The 17,111-nt window shown below is 41.3% G+C and overlaps 1 protein-coding gene across 1 annotated transcript in view; it reads left to right on the top strand.

Annotated features, from left to right (window-relative positions):
- The window catches only part of TLL2 (tolloid like 2), a 131,900-nt gene that overhangs the window by 58,917 nt on the left and 55,872 nt on the right, over window positions 1–17,111 (top strand). Inside the window, exon 3 of the mRNA XM_046654590.1 lies at window positions 1,503–1,580. Within this exon, the coding sequence (XP_046510546.1) occupies window positions 1,503–1,580 (78 nt within the window). The remainder of the gene's footprint in view (window positions 1–1,502; window positions 1,581–17,111) is intronic.

Below are 17,111 nucleotides of genomic sequence, written 5' to 3'. Positions count from 1 at the left end.
TCTAGACAAATGCAGGAAATTATTTTGCGTTAGTAAGTAGATTGTCCTGTAGTTGCTTTGATGTGGTTTCATATGCATAACAGGCTCTCCTGGACACAGGCTTTCTCCTCAAATCTGCTACCTGGTGTCACTACCCACCCAGTTACTCAAACCCCAAATATAGGAGTCATGGGTGGCCCCTCTCGGTCCCTCCTACCTAATCCATCATCCTCTCTTGTTGCTCATGTCCTAATATGACAAGTCCCCAACATCTCTATTGCACTGTCCAGCCCACCCCACCACGGTCTCTCATCTGGACCATCACAAGGCTCCTAACTGATCACCCGGCTTCCCACTCCTGCCTGCCAGAGACATCTTGATAAAACAAATAGAAACACATCCCTCTGTCCCTCTCCTGCTGTAAACCCTGTGAGGGGTTCCTGTGCTAAAGAGAATAAAGTCAAAGGTCGCAGCAAGGCACTGGGGATCCCACCTTCCTCTCTGCCTCATCCCCCTTCACCCACCACCTCACCACGGTCAGCCCCTCCCCGGGGCAAGCTTATCCCCAATCCAGGTTCCTTCCCCATCCTGCCTTCTGCTGGGGATAAGCTGGCCCAGATCTCCGTGTGGCCGGCTCCTTATGGACTTTCAAGTCTCCACCTGAGTGTCCCCTCCCTGGAAGGGACTTCTCCAACCACCTTCTAAGCAGCTACTCCAATCACACTCTACCACCTACTGAATTCGATCTTCACAGCATTTTCTGAACCTGCAATGATCTTATTTTCGTACCTACTATTTCTTGTCCCACTACTCATTTAGAATGGGCACACCCGTCTGTCTTGTTCACTGCTGGATCCCTGGCGCCTAGAACTGCACCTGGTTCACAGTGGGTCTAATAATAGCTGGTGATTGACCATGTTTCTGGTGGGGACGGATGTGGACTTGGCTTGTAGATGATGGTTACTAGCAAACGAATACAAGCATCGCTGTCTTTGACTGAGGGAGTGTCTGCAGAGTCTGATTTATAAAGTAAACAGAGCAATTTCTAAAAGGAGACTCTCCCCAGAGAGGAAGCCAGAATGCCTCCCTAAGCCAAGGCAGCAGGAACGGACCGCTGATGACATCTCCCTGCATTCCACACCAGGGGACTCCAGAACGGGGGAGCGTCCAGTCTGCATTTGGGATTTCTTAGGGGGGTGGAGGTGAGGAAGCTGACTTTGGGATTTTCCTGTTAACTTTCTGTATTAGACTCCAAAGTCCTTGAACTGATCAAGGAGAGTAATACTTTTATAATTTGTGAATTACATGTGTGGTTCTAAAAAGCAGATTTGTCTTTGCCCTAGCGTCTAGAACAGGGCCTGGCATATGGTAGGTGCCTGGTAAACACTAATTGAGCAAATCTTTACTGATCCCCTGTGACTCTGATCATCCCACAGGTGACCAGGTTTGCTCCCTCATCTCTTGGTGCTGATGCAAAGGAGGCTGATGTGTCTTCACGTTTCTTTTCTTCTTGGTTCCTGCAGGGGGGCTTGGAGAGCAGCCATCTGAGAGCTGGCCGAACACTGCAGCCACGAATGCCAGCAGCGAAGAAGCTGGAAAGGGTAACATGAGGCCCCACCAGGGCTTGGGGTACTTTTTTTCCTAGCTGTGGTAAATTTTCACATAACATAAAACTTTCCATTTTAACCGTTTTAATGTGTACAATTTAGCGGCAGTAAATACATTCGCAATGTTGTGCACCCTTCACCACTATTTAGTTCCATCGCTCCCACAGGAGACCCCATGCCCACTAAGTAGTTACTCCCCATCTCCCCCTCCCCCCGCCCCTGGCTTTGGGAACCTCTTATTGAACCTTTTACTTTCTCTCTTAGTGGACTAGAAGCTCTGAAGTCTGTGCGCACGAAGGAGTGCGTCCTTTTGTTGAGTGGGGTGGGCTGGCTGCCGGAGAAAGGGATAGAAGGCTGCCATTTCGTTGTTGACTGCACCGCCTTCAGTTAAACTCTGCAGTCTGGGCTCGCTTTTTTCTCCAGCGCTTGGCTTGTGAGTTGAAGGCTGAGAGGAGGGATGATGAGGCTTGGGGAACTGGGTCTGACGGCAGGAGTGGGCGTGGGGGGCAAGGAAGGAAAATAAGGCTGGGGAGAGGGCTGGGGAGGGGCGTGTAGACTGAGACCCCGTGGGCTGCTGGCGGTGGGGGCAGGTGAGGTTGTGGGTGTCTGTGGGCGGGGCCTCCTGTCAGCACGTGTCTGCCTGGAAACACGCTGCCTGTCAATGCTGCGACGCGCATGCTCTCCTAGTTCTGAGATTCTAGCTTGGAGATCTCGGGGAAACGTCTCGCTTCTGGAGAAGCTTTTCCTGTTCAAAAGCTGTGCTGGAGGAGCCAGGCTGCTTTGCTTCTGCTCCGCCTGCATCCTGCGGGAATCAAGGCTAGCTGCTGGCAATGGCATGTCTTCTACGTAAAATTGACACGGAGCAAAAGGAATCATTTTTTTTTAAAGATTTTATTTTTTTTCCTTTTTCTCCCCAAAGCCCCCCAGTACACAGTTGTACATTCTTCGTTGTGGGTCCTTCTAGTTGTGGCATGTGGGACGCTGCCTCAGCGTGGTTTGATGAGCAGTGCCATGTCCGCACCCAGGATTCGAACCAACGAAACACTGGGCCGCCTGCAGCGGAGCGCGCTGACTTAACCACTCGGCCACGGGGCCAGCCCCAGGAATCATTTTTAAATGCCGGAATTCTATGTTTTGGGGATGCCTATTTAGGAAATGGAAATCATCATTTGCTTTATTTTATGTTTTTGTTTTAATGTTATTTTGTATTTTACACATTCACATGCATATATATAATTTCACTTGAATGCATACATATAATGATATATCATCACATACTTTTTTTTTAATGTTGTCTTTTTTTTCTTTTCTCTTTAATTTGGCCACCTCCATCCCTTCTGTTTTTCCACATACCATCCCTCCGCACTTTCCCAGGTAATGCATGCTAATGACTTTGTATGCACCCTTCTGTATTTTTCTCCATGCACATATATTCACATATACACTTACATAGAGATATACATATATACAGATATAAGCTTTGCCATATTTTAAAAAATGGGGTCATATTCGACACGTGTTTTATGCATCATACTTTTCTCACTTATTAATACCTCATGGGAAACCCCTCCAAGGCATTTGTTATAACTTCGATTTATTCTTTTGAACAGTTGCAAAATATTTGTAGTATAGATGGACCATCATTTATTTAATCATTCCCTTATCAACTAGCTTTCCCTTCCCTTCAAGTTTTGCCATCGTGAACAATGCTGCGGGAAACAGTCCTGAATGTAGATCCTTACACACCTAGTATGTTTCTAAAGTGTTGCTGGAATGCCTTTCAGAAGGTGTAACCGTTCACATTTCCATAGCAAGTTACAAGTCGCGCCTTCTGCCATATCCTCTCTAGCACTAGGTATTATCAGTGTTTTTAAACAATAGCTCGTTATTACTCAGTTTGTATTTCTCTTGCTGCTGGTGAGTTTGAGCATCTTTCCTTACATTTGCCAGGGATTGGGGGGTGACTGCTGTGACTTGCCTCTTCCTCTCCTTTGCCTACTTTTCTATTGGGTTGCTGATCCCCCTCTTATCAATTTGACCTCTTTAGAGAGAGGCAGATTCTTCAGCACACCCCTTCCCCTGCTCACCGTTTGATGAACGAATGTTTGTTTCTCAGTTACACAAGGTGTTGCTGGGACCATGTGCAGAGACTCCCTTAAAATCTGTAATTTTCCTGCTTTGCTTTTTCGAAGGCATTTTTGCTTACATGTTTTCAGGCTCCCCAGACATCCAGTATACTTAATGGCGCTTCGTTTTGGCCACGGATGACCAGCAGTTAGTGGTAAAAATGGAGCACAGGGTCTGGGGATGAAACCAGAGGGATTTTTCATCAATGTAGATGCCATATCTAATTTATCGTTGCATAAAAACCACCCCCAAACCTGGTGAATTCAGTGATCTGTTATTTTTCATGATTCTCTGGGTTGGCTGCACTCGGTCGGGTGGTTCTTTGGCTGACATTGTCTGGGGTCACTCACTCAACTGCCTTTGTCTACCAGCTGGACTGGGCTGGGAGGTCCAAAAAAGCTTTAGTCACATATTTAGTGCCTCAGTGTGCCTCCACGTGGCTCTTCTTTCCATGGGAACTTTCACCATTTAATTGTCTAACCTGAGATATCTTTTACACCATGGCGGCTGGCTTCCCAGAAAGAGGAAGCAGAAACTGCCAGTCCACTTGCGGACCAGACTCAGAACTCCCAGAATGCTACTTCCACCACATGCTCTTGGTCCAAACAAGGCAAAAGGCCAGCTCAGGTTCAAGGAGAAGAAAACAGAGTCCACCCCTTGGTGTGAGAAGTGGCATGAGTTCACAGGGAGGAGAGCTGTGGCTGTGACTGGAGACCCTCACTGCCTCTTTCCTGCTTGCCAGCCACAGACATGGTCAGGGTTTCTAATATTCACTAGTTTGTTGGATGTAAAATGACCCAACCAGTTAAACTTGGACAGTCAGACACACTTGGGTTTGCATTCCAGCTCAGCCACTTAGTAGCTATGACCTTGGATAAGTTGTCTAACTCCTCATATGAGGTTTGGAGAGAATTAGACATAATATTTACGCAAAATGCGTAGCCAGGTGCCTGGGACTTAAGAGGTGCTCAAGGGGTGCAGCTCCTCCACTTCTTCCTCTCCACCTCCAGGAATTATATTATCCAGCGTTGAAAGTGCGTTGTCCACCTCTGGACTGGAACTCCACAGCTGTTCAACAGCTGCACAGGAACACAATTAAGGAGGACAGGAAGGAATAAGGCTGCCGCAGCCCATTAAAATTCTGCCTCTGGTTGGGTTGTGCACAGTACCCACAGTGCAACAAGAGATCTTCCTGGGCTTTTTAAGGAGGATGATGACAGCACTCCTTCACCCACCACGCCTCCCACCCGTCAAGCTGGCTAAATCCATAGTCTGCAGTCCCTCAGATGACCCTGGCGTGTTTGAAGAAGATGATGTCAAGGCTAGGCCAATCCCTCCACTCTGTATTACAGCAGCAGACAAGCAGGTCTGTAAGCACCCAGGGCAAGCCTGGGGAGGAAGGAGACCCCGAAGGTGAGCTGGGGCAGGCTCTTCTAGCCTGTCCCTCCAGCCTTCAGATCTGTCCCTCCAGGACACTGTCAGGCGCCAACCTGGGTGCCTCTTGTTTTTGTCTGAATTAAAGACAAGACAGTTGTGTCAATCTCAGCTTCCCCTTTAATCACAACGCCCCCCCTTCCACCACCCCCAGAAAAAGAGACCGCCCAAGCGGGAGAAAGGATCTGAGGGAAGCTCCAGCCTGCTGGCTTCAGCAGCAGGTTTATTTCCTGGCATTATGTGGCTCCCCTCAGCCCTGACGGTGAGGATTTGTGCTTCCAGCTTTGGGGAGGGCACGAGGGCCCGAGAACTGCTCACTCAGCATCCCCCTGGCAGACCGTTAGGTCCGAGGAGCCTCCCTCCCCTGGAGATGAGAGCTCAGCATGCATTTCAGGGCTGATAATGGGATTAATGAAATGGGGTGTGTAACTGCTCCATGAATGAAGCTGTGACTGTTTTAGATAGAGCCTGATTATATGGCCAGAACCATATTCATAAAAGAGAATGGACCTTTCACTTTCAGAACAGTCCCTAAGGGCTTTGTGCTGAAGCAAATAATAATGGAAGCTGGTCGCACCAGAGAACAAGGATCCCACAAACTTGGACGCAAAGCACCACTCAGCACCGAACCCCTGAACGTCACTATGTCAGCGTATCTGAGTGTAACTGCTGAAACTAACTGTAGGCATTCTTTCTAGCCTGTCCCCAAACGCAGACCTTGATAGTGATTACCTGCAGCTCGCATTGAGCCCTTACCATGACAGGTGTCTGACGTCAATTACCTGGCTCGATGGCCACCCCACCACCACGCAGCAGGAAGGCTCAGCGGGAGAGCAGCTTGGTCCAAGGCCTCAGTGAATGGCAGCGTTTATCTGGAGCATAAGTCTCCCTGACCCCAAACCCCTTGCTCTTAACCTTTGGGCTCTATCTGTGGTTCTCAAACTTCCCTGTGGATTTCGAATCACCTAGGGAGCTTTTAAAAAAACTACAGATGCCTTGATGTCACTCCAGCCAATTGAGTCGCAATCTCAGGGCAAAGGGGCAAACACCAGAATTTTTTAAAAGCTCCCTATTTGATTCAAATGCGCAGCCAGGTTTGAGAACCATTGCACAGAATAATCCACAGTCTCCCTTTTCACCGGGGACTGCTCTTTATTCTTTGGAGATTGCTGCAGGCAAGGTACGAATTTGCCCATCACCCGTGGGGTCAGGGTTATGCAGATGGCTGGACTGTCAGAGTGTTTACTTCCAGTGTGGGAGTGACCAGTTGACTAATCGAAAATTCGCAGTTCCTCGCTTGAGAAGCCTGGGTCAGGCCTGGTTCTGTTTATGACACGGCGGTGCCTTCAGCTGGAAATGGAACATTGAATAGCTACAGCCGCTCCGCTTTTTCACAGAGAAGAGAGTCCACTCCCAGAGCCAGAGAATTTAAATGGACTTTATCCCCCAGCCCACCCCACCCCCAGCGTGTTAAATCCTTTCAGACGCCCCTGAGCTCCTCTTCAAATGCAGGACCCTTGGCCATAATAAATAATTACATCCTTCTATTTGGACTCTGATTCCGATAGTAGTAATCCAAGAAAATCCAATAATGACAGTTGCATTAAGATGCTTCTTCCAGGCTAAGCAGAACATCTGTTTAGACATATTTTTAATCGGCAAATGCTTCCTGTGTTGAGTCCTCGGCAAATTAAATTTCTCACTGGACCGAAGGGGAAGCTGTCATTCAATAACCTATCTCTGGAAATTACACCCCAGTCTCTTTCCAGGTGCACTTAAGATTTTCTCATGCTGACTCGGCTGCACACTGGCCCTAACAAAACCAGGTCACAAGTGTATATAGTGCAGCTTGTCTGAGAAACATGGGGTGTCTTAGTGTTATTCCCTCAAATAAAGTATTTTTGCTGCTTCTCCAAAGGAGAGTTGGCGGCAGAGGAAAATTAAGAGACTTGTTGAAAACCATATGGGGAATGAATAACAAACTTCCACGTGCTACATCGCTGCCTGTGATGACTTAAGAGGTGGTGATTCTCAGGATTTAAACATTAAGGGCTTCAGGGCTGCCAACATTTTCGAGAGGTTTCCGCCACAGAATTGTTTGGACTGTTGGGCTGTTTATTTTTAGAATAGCTCATCCATACTTTAATTAATCCATTTAAAATACAAAAGCGCTGAATGCCTGCCACCAACCAGGCAGTGTGCTGGATGTGAATAGAGTGGCAAACAAGCCAGCCACAGTTCCTGCTCCCATGGAGCTTCCACTCTGCTGGGGCAACTCACATTTGAAATCTGGATGCAGTTTGTCACCTAGGGCTGGGATAGCGAATTAGAATATATGTAGAGGCCAAACAGGTAATGTCAATGGGCAAAGCGGGCTGGACGGGACAATGCAGAGGGGGAGAGAGATTCCAGCAACCAGGAAAACACGTGCCCTGAGTATGGGGAGCAGGTGCTGCTTAACTCCACTGGGTTGTAAATGATGGAAGATGGGCCTGCTGTTGCCAGATTTTTTCTGTTTTTAAAGAAAAACTAGAAAATCTGGATTCTTATGTGAAATCCCTTGATTTTTAAAAGTTGGCTTCTAAGGTGAGATTTTTAAAAAAACACAATGTGGGCCAAAAGTGTCCAGGCCAAACAAAACACATCTGTGGATTGGCTTTATCCTGAGAGCTGCAAGTGTGTAACTTCTGATCTAGAAATTCTAATAGTAAAACAATTATTTTCAGGTTTAAAAAAAAATGGATTACGTGCCAACTTTCTGGTTCCGGCAATATGACCAACTGAACCAGTAGGGACCCCCTTATACAAACACAGAAATGCTGAAAAAAGTATAATCTTCCTCCCACCCCAAATTAAAACTACAGAGTTAAGCACAAAGGAAAGAAAGGAAATTGCCATGATCGGAAGAGAATAGGGAACATAAACCCATAGAACTAAGCTCCAGATGGTGGCAAGACCATGCAGAGGCCACTGAAACTGAGGTGGGATTTGGGGCCTCGGGGCTGGTGTTTTAATGCCCATGTAACAGCTATATAGGTGCAGGAGATGTGGTCTTGGTCCTGTGTGAGGCAGAAAGTGGAGAGTAAGATCTTGCATAAAATGAACACCTTCAAAGTACTTCCTAATCGTTAAAAAAAAAAGGAAAAATTCTGGCCAGTGGCTAAGAGGAGTGGCAAGAAATCTTGCTATCTTTCCTAGGCTCTGAGTGGGGATAAAAAAAAATACCTACTATGAGAAACTGAATCCCAAAGCCTGTTCCTCATACAAGTATAAGTTCTTAAGTTTCCTATTTATGGAAACTGTAAACTTAGAAATTAGCATAAAAATTGATCTAGGACCCACAGGATCCCAAGAGTCCTAAAAAGATGAAAAACAAGGTCACACTCATCATTGAGGGCATATGGGACTCTTGTCGAAAGGAAGATTCTCCCTTATAAATGAACTTTAAATAAAAACATTAGAAACACAAAAAGTTAATCCATGAAAAAGAATCAGCAGATACAATAAATGGAGAATTAGTATCCCAAGATGTAGAAATAATAGGACGATCTGAAGGAGATTAAATAAATATACATAAAATGGCTAAACAGCCAATGGAAGAATTTGAAACTATAAAGGCATAAAAACAACAATAAAAAAAAGAAGAGGCAGATTTAGAGCCACTAAATAGGGTTTCTAGAAATGACAACTGTATTTATTGAAATTGGAATGTGATAAATAATGTATTGAACTCAACTGAAGAGAGAATTAGTGAAATAGAAAATAATTCTGAGAAAACCATACAGATTTCACCACTGAGAGATAAAGAGACAGAAAATGTGGAAAAAGGTAAAGAGATATGGAGGATGAAGTGAGACTGTTCAACATGTAATCAATAGGAATTCTAGAAGATGAGAGAACTCCCACAGAGAGACTGGGAAAGTGAAGGCAATAGTCAAACAGATAAGGAATTAGGCTTTTCCAGAATTGAAGGAAGGTGTGAAATTTCAAGAATCATACTGAGTCTCAAGCAGAGAATTCAAACAAATCCACATCTAGACAATTATAATGATGCTGAGGAACACCAAAGACAATGAGCAAAAGAAGGAAAATAGAGCAAAGATAAGACAGATAACAGGTGAAGGAATGACCATTAAACTAGAAGGATACCTCCCACTGGCAACAATGAAGCCCAGAAAACATTGGAATTCTATCTTTCAAGTGCTGAGGGGAAAATATCTGTCAACTTCGAATTTTATACATTCCAAGCTAAATTTTGTTTCTAGAGTGAGGATAAAATAAACTGAGTGAAGATAAAATAAACTGAGAGAGTTTATTAGCATCATGAAAGGATAATAAAGGATTCATTTCCAGGAGAGACATTTGGGATGCAAGAAGTAGCAGTGAGCAAGGAAATGGCTGAACATGAAGATAGATATAAATCTGTATTGTAAACAAATGAATCATCAATAATAGTGACTACTTTGGCATCTTAAACGCAAGTAAACAATAACATGAAAAGTTGGAGAGTCTGTTTACAAATGAAAAAATTTTTTTTTCCTTTGGTGAGGAATATTGGCCCTGGACTAACATCTGTGCCAATCTTCCTCTATTTTGTATGTGGGACACTGCCACAGCATGGCTTGATGAGTGGTATGTAGGTCTGCACCCAGGATCTGACCCATAAACTCGGGCCACCAAAGCAGAGAATGCAAACTTAACCACTACACCACTGAGCTGGCCCCATGAAAATATTTTAAGATCTGTGCATTCTCAGAATGAGAATGGAGATTCTGATTTCTTTAGATATATCTTCTAGCTCACTAGTTCTTTATACTTTGTTCAGTATAAGTATTAAAGATTAAAGGCAATGTTAAAGAATAGAAATGAAATAATGGAAATAAAAAGTAAATGTAGAAAAATGTCTTAATCCAGCAGAAAGCAGTAAAGGAGAAAAAAAAGCAAAGAAAAAATAGCAAAAAGAAAGCACAAAGACAAAAAAAGGAAGGAAATAAACCCAAGTATATCAGTTATAAAATAAGTGTAATTCGTCTGTTAAAAGAGAGATTCTCAGGCCAGCCCCAGTGGCCTGGGGTTAAGTTTGGCATACTCCTTTTCAGTAGCCTGGGTTCGGTTCCCGGGGGTGGCCATGCTGTGGTGGTGGCTTACATACAAAAAGACGAAGATTGGCAACAGATGTTAGCTCAGGGCGAATCTTCCTCAGCGAATAAAAAGAGATGCAAAAATCCTCAAAATATTAGCAAATCAAACCCAACAATGTATAGAAAAAATTATACACCATAATCAAGTGGAATTTATTCCAAGTACACAAGGCTGGATCAATGTAATCTTACCATATCTACAAACTAAGAAGGAAAAATCCTATGATCACATCAATTGCAGAAAAAGCATTTAACGTAATCTAAAATCTATTTACAATAAAAACTCAGCAAGTTAGGAATAAAAAGAAATTATCTTAACTTGATAAAAAGCATCTCCCAAAAAACCTACATCATACTTATATCATACTTAATGGTGAAAGACTGAATGCTTTCCCTCTAAGATCAGGAACAAGGCAAAGATATGTGCTCTCATGCTCTTATTCAACATAGTTCTGAAGTTATAGACACTGCAATGAGGCAAAAAAAAAAAAAAAAATTAAAGGCATACACATTGGAAAGGAAGAAATAAAACTCTCCCTATTTCCAAATCACATGTTTATCTATGTAGATGATCAAAAGGAATCTAACAAACAAACAAAAACCTCCTAGAATTAATAAATGAGTTTAGCAAGATGGCAGAATACAAGACCAAAACACAAAAATTGCTTACCTTTCTATATATCAACAATAAGCATGTAGAAACCAAAATTAAACACACAATACCATTTATAATCACTCAAAGAAATGAAATACTTAGATATACACCCCCCCAAAATGTACAATATTTGTATGCTGAAAATTACACGATGTTGATGAAAGAAATCAAGAAAGAACTACATAAATGGAGAGACATACCATGTCCATGGATTGGAAGACTCAGTGTAGTAAAGATGCCAGTTCTCTCCAAACTGATCTATAGGTTTAATGTAATTTCTATCAAAATCCCAGCATGGTTTTTTAGGCATAGACAAGCTTTTTCTAAAATTTATATGGAAACATATTTAAAACAATCATGGGAAAGAAGTGTAAAGTGAGAGTAATCACTCTACCCAATATTAAGGCTTACTATATAACTATAGTAATTAAGACTGTGTCATACTAGCAGAAAGATAAACACATAGATCAATGGAACAGAATAGAGAACCCAATAATAAACCCAATTACTGAATGACCCAGCAATTCCTCTCTTGGGTATTTATCTCAAACAAATAAAAACTTATCTTCACAGAAACGCCTGTACATGAATGTTTGTAACAGCTTTATCTGTAATACTAGGAAACAACCCAGATGTCCTTCAACAGGTGAATGGTTAAACTGTGGTACATACATACCATGGAATATTACTCAGCAATAAAAAGGAACTATTGATATGTGCAATAACTTGGATGAATCTCCAGAGAATTGAGCTGAGTGAGAAAAGCCAAAGCTTCCCCAAAGGTTATATACTGTAGGATTCAATTTATATAATATTCTTCAAGTGATAACATTTTCAAAATGGAGAACAAATTAGTGGTTGAGAGTTTAGGGATGGTTTAGGGGAGAGAGGAAAGGAGATGGTTGTGATTATAAAATGGCAACATGAGGGATCCTTATGGCGATGGAACTGTTCCCCATCTTGAATGTGGTGGTGGATGCACAAACCTATATACGTGATAAAATTGTATAAAACTACACATACACACACGAGTATACATGAAACTGGGGAAATCTGAATCAGATCAGTGGATTGTTTTAATGTCCATATCCCACTTGATATTGTACTATAGTTTTGTAAAATGTTACTATTGAGGAAAACTGAGTAAAGGGTACACAAAATCTCTCTTTATTATTTCTTACAACTGCATGTGAATCTACAGTCGTCTCAATAAAAATTTCAATTTACAAACATTATTTCATATGCAGTAAAAGAATATATATATATATATATATTGAACCTCAACATTATGACCATTGCAAAACTTGTTGCATTGTTTGTTGTGGGAAATGTAATTTACTCACAGAATAATATCTGTTGGATGACTCATTTAAAAAAATAATTACACAAAAAGATTAAAAATAAATGAATGGAAAGAAGCTATATGAAGGAAACACTAAGCAAAATAAAACTGGTATAGCAATATTAATATCAGCCAAGATAATCTTTATTGTGGATGAACATTAGTACAGATCAAGAGGGTCATTGATGATAAAAGAAATAACTCACCTGGAGCATTTAACAATTCTTAACTTGTATTACTTAACCAACATAGCCTTGAACAACATAAAGAAAAAATTAAGAATAAAGGAGAAAATGGCAATTCAAAATCTTAGTTTTCAAGGTTGTGTAAAGCACTTTTCTCAGTAACTGATACACCAAGGAGCCAAAAATATTTGTAGGCAGAATATTTGAACAACATATGTAGCACCCTTCAACCATCAATCATGGAAATTGATGCACATTAATTCAAGGACATATGGAACATTTATAAAAGCCAATCATGTACTTTTGTAAAAAAGGCTCAAGATACCAAAGAATTGATACCTTGGAGCATAAGCCAGCCATCTATGGCCAGGAGGCCAAATCCAGCCTGCCATCTGTTCTCAAAAATAGAGCATTATTGGAACACAGCCATATTCATTCATTTACATATTGTTTGTGGCTGCCTTCACACTACAATGGCAGTGTTGGGTAGTTGCAACAAAGACTATATTAACCCCAAAATTTAAAATATTTACTATCTGGCCTTTTACAGAAAAAGTTTGCTGACCCCTACCTTGGAAAATAGGTTCTTGGAACACAAAGCAATGTTAGAGATCAATACCACATACAGAGACAAATGTTTAGAAATTAATAATCTCACTTCTAAATAATTCAAGGATCAAAGAAGAAAGTCTAAATGGGATGTACAGAATATATCAATGTCTGACATTGAAATGTGCATGTCAAAAGATGGGAACTCAGAGAAATTTTAGCCTTAAAATGTTAATGTTAGAATGTAAGAAAGGTTGAAAATTAATGTGCTACACATTCAACTCAAGAAGCTCAAAAAGGATGGCCAATTGATTTGTTATGAGAGTGCTGAGACACTTCGACAGGAGAAAAACTAGTCTTCTCAACAAATGGTGTTATAACAACTGGATATCTACATGCAAAAGAATGAAATTGGTCCCCTACCTCACACCATATATAAAAATTACCTCAAAAATAATCAAAGACCTAAATATAAGAGCTAAAACTATAGAACTGTAGACAAAAATTTTTGTGAGATTGGATTAGGCTATAATTTCTTAGATACAACACAAAAAGCACAAGCAACAAAAGAAAAAATGGATAAATTGGGCTTCACCAAAATTAAAAACTTTTGTGCTTCAAAGGACACTGTCATAAAAATGAGAAAACAAGCTACAGCATAGGAGAAAATATTTGCAAATCATATATCAGATAAGGTTCTGGTCTCCAAAACGTAAAAGAATAACACAACAATAAAAAGATATGTAAACCAATTAAGAAATGGACAAAGGATTTGAATGGGCATTTCTCCAAAGAAGATACAAATGACTAAGTGCATGAAGAGATGTTAGCATAATTAATCATTAGGGAAATGCAAATCAAAACCACGATGAGAGGCCACTTGGCACCCATTTGGACGGCTATAATCAAAAAGATTGACAATAACAAGTGTTGATGAGGATATGGAGACACTGGACCCTGACGCATTGCTATTGAAAACATAAAATGGTGCAGCAGCTTTGGAAAACAGTCTGGTACAGGCACATGCTTCATTTCATTGCACCTTGCAGGTACTGCAAGTCTGTCAGCGCCATTTTTCCAACAGCATTTGCTGTTGGACTTAGTGTCTCTGTGTCACATTTTGGTAATTCCCATAATATTTCAAACTTTCTTATTATTATTGTATTTGTTAGGGTGATCTGTGATCAGTGAACTTTGATGTTACTATTGTAATTTGGGGGTGGGGGTGCATCACAAACTGTGCCCATAGAAGACAACAAACTTAGTTGGTAAATATTGTCTGTGTTCTGACCGCTTCACTGACCAGCCATTCCCCAGTCTCTCCCTCTCCTCAGGCCTCTCTATTCCCTGAGACACAACAATATTGAAATTAGGCCAGTTAATAAGCCTACACTGGCCTCTATGTGTTCAAGTGGAAGGAAGAGTTGCACACCTCTCACTTTAATAAAGCTGGAAATGACTAAGTTTAGTGAGGAGGGCATGTTGAAAGCTGAGGTAGACGGAAAACTAGGCTTTTTGAGCCAGTCAGCCAAGTTGTGAATGCAAAGGAAAAGTTCTTGAAGGAATTTAAAAGTGCTACTCCAGTGAACACACAAATGATAAGAAAGCAAAACGGCCTTATTGCTGATATGGAGAAAGTTTTAGTGGTCTGGATAGAAGATCAAGCCAGCCACAACATTCCCTTAAGCCAAAGCCTAATCCAGAGGAAGGCCCTAACTCTCTTCAATTCTGTGAAGGCTGAGAGAGGTGAGGAAGCTGCAGAAGAAAAGTTTGAAAATAACCGAGGTTGGTTAATGAAGCTTAAGGAAAGAAGCCGTCTCCGTAACATAAAAGTGCAAGGGGAAGCAGCAAGTGTTGATGTAGAAGCTGCAGCAGTTATCCAGAAGATCTAGCTAAGATAATTAATGAAGGTGGCTACACTGAACAACAGACTTTCAGTGTAGATGAAACTGCCTTATATTGGAAGAAGATGCCATCTAGGCCTTTCATAGCTAGAGAGGAGAAGTCAATGCCTGGCTTCAAAGCTTCAAAGGACAGGCTGACTCTCTTGTTAGGGGCTAATGCAGCTGGTGACTTTAGGTTGAAGCCAATGTTCATTTACCATTCTGAAAATCCTAGGGCTGTTGTGAATTATGCTAAATCGACTCTGCCCGTGCTCTATAAATGGATCAATGAAGCCTAGATGACAGCACATCTGTTTACAACATGGTTTACTGAATATTTTAAGCCCACTGTTGAGACCTACTTCTCAGAAAAAAAAGGTTCCTTCCAAAATATTACTGCTAGTTGACAATACACCTGGTCAACCAAGAGCTCTGATGGAGATGTACAACGAGATTAATGTTTTCATGCCTGTTAATACAATATCCATTCTACAGCCCATGGATCAAGGAGTAATTTCGACTTTCAAGTCTCGTTATTTAAGAAATACATTTCATAAGGCCATAGCTGCCACAGATAGTGATTCCTCTGATGGCTCTGGGCAGAGTAAATTGAAAATCTTCTGGAAGGGATTCAGCATTCTAGATGACATTAAGAACATTTGTAATTCATGGGAAGAGGTCAAAATATCAACATTGCTAGGAGTTTGAAAGAAATCAATTGCAACCCTCATAGTTGACTTTGAGGGTCTCAAGACTTCAGTGGAGGAAGTAACTTACAGATGTGGTAGAAATAGCAAGAGAACTGGAATTAGAAGTGGAGCTGGATAATGTGACTGAATGACTGCAATCTCATGATAAAACTTTAACAGATGAGAAGTTGCTTCTTATGGATGAGCAAAGAGAGTAGTTTCTTGAGATGGAATCTACTCCTGGTGAAGATGCCGTGAAGATTGTTGAAATGACAACAAAGGGTTTGGAACACTAAATAAACTTAGTTGATAAAGCAGCAACAGAGTTTGAGAGGACTGACTCCAACTTTGAAAGAAGTTCTACTGTGCATAAAATGCTATCAAACAGTATCATATGCTACAGAGAAATCGTTTGTGAAAGGAAGAGTCAATCTATGTGGCAAACTTCATTGCTGTCTTATTTTAAGAAATTGCCACAGCCACCCCAGTCTTCAGCAACCACCACTCTGATCAGTCAGCAGCCATAACGTTGAGGCTGTTCCCTTCACCAGCAAAAATATTATGACTTGCTAAAGGCTCAGATGAGGGTTGGCATTTTTAGCAATAAAATATTTTTTGGATAAGGTATGTACTCTGTTTTTTTAATGCATAATGCTATTGCACGCTTATAGACTACAGTATATTGTAAACATAACTTTTATATGCACTGAGAAGCCAAAAAATTCATGTGACTTGCTTTATTGCAATATTCAATTTATTGCGGTGGTCTGGAACTGAACCAACAACATCTTCGAAGTATGTCTGTGGTTCTTCAAAAGGTTAAACACGGAGTTACAATATGACCCAACAATTCCACTCTTTGATATATACCCAAGCAAACTGAAAACATACGCCCACACAAAAATGCGTACATTGATGTTCATAACAGCATTATTCACAATAGCCAAAAAGTGGAAACAACCCAAATGTCCATCAACTGAGGAATGGATAAACAAAATGTGGTATATCCATGCAGTGGACTATCATTCAGCCACAAAATGTAATGAAGTACTGATTAATGCTGCAACATGGATAAACCTTGAAAAAATGCTAAATGAAAGAAGCCAGACACAAAAGGCCACGTGTTACATGATTCCCTTTATATGAAATGTCCAGGATAGGCAAATCCATAGAAACAGAAAGTAGAATACTAGTTGCCAAGGACTGGGAGGAAGGAGAAATGGGGGGCGACTCCTCACGGACACAGGATTTCTTTTTTGGGGTGATGAAAATGTGCAATTCTATCATAGTGTTGGTTGCACAACTGTGTGAATATACTAAGACCCACTAAATTGTACACTTTAAAAGGGCGATGATTACAGTGTGTGAATTACATCTCAATTTTTTTAAAAGAAAGAAAAGAAGCTAGAAAGGAAACAGCATAAAATAAAGGAAAATAGAGGGAAGTAGTAAAATTGGTGAAATAATGAAAAATGAAAAGAATCAACAAACCAAAAGCTGATTTTTAGGGAAAAAATATA

Source organism: Equus quagga, chromosome 2 (genome assembly GCF_021613505.1).
Source record: "Equus quagga isolate Etosha38 chromosome 2, UCLA_HA_Equagga_1.0, whole genome shotgun sequence".
In the NCBI taxonomy this organism is placed as follows: Eukaryota; Metazoa; Chordata; class Mammalia; order Perissodactyla; family Equidae; genus Equus; species Equus quagga.
The sequence above is the reverse complement of the archived record's forward strand: the minus strand, read 5'-3'. Positions and strand labels throughout refer to the sequence as shown.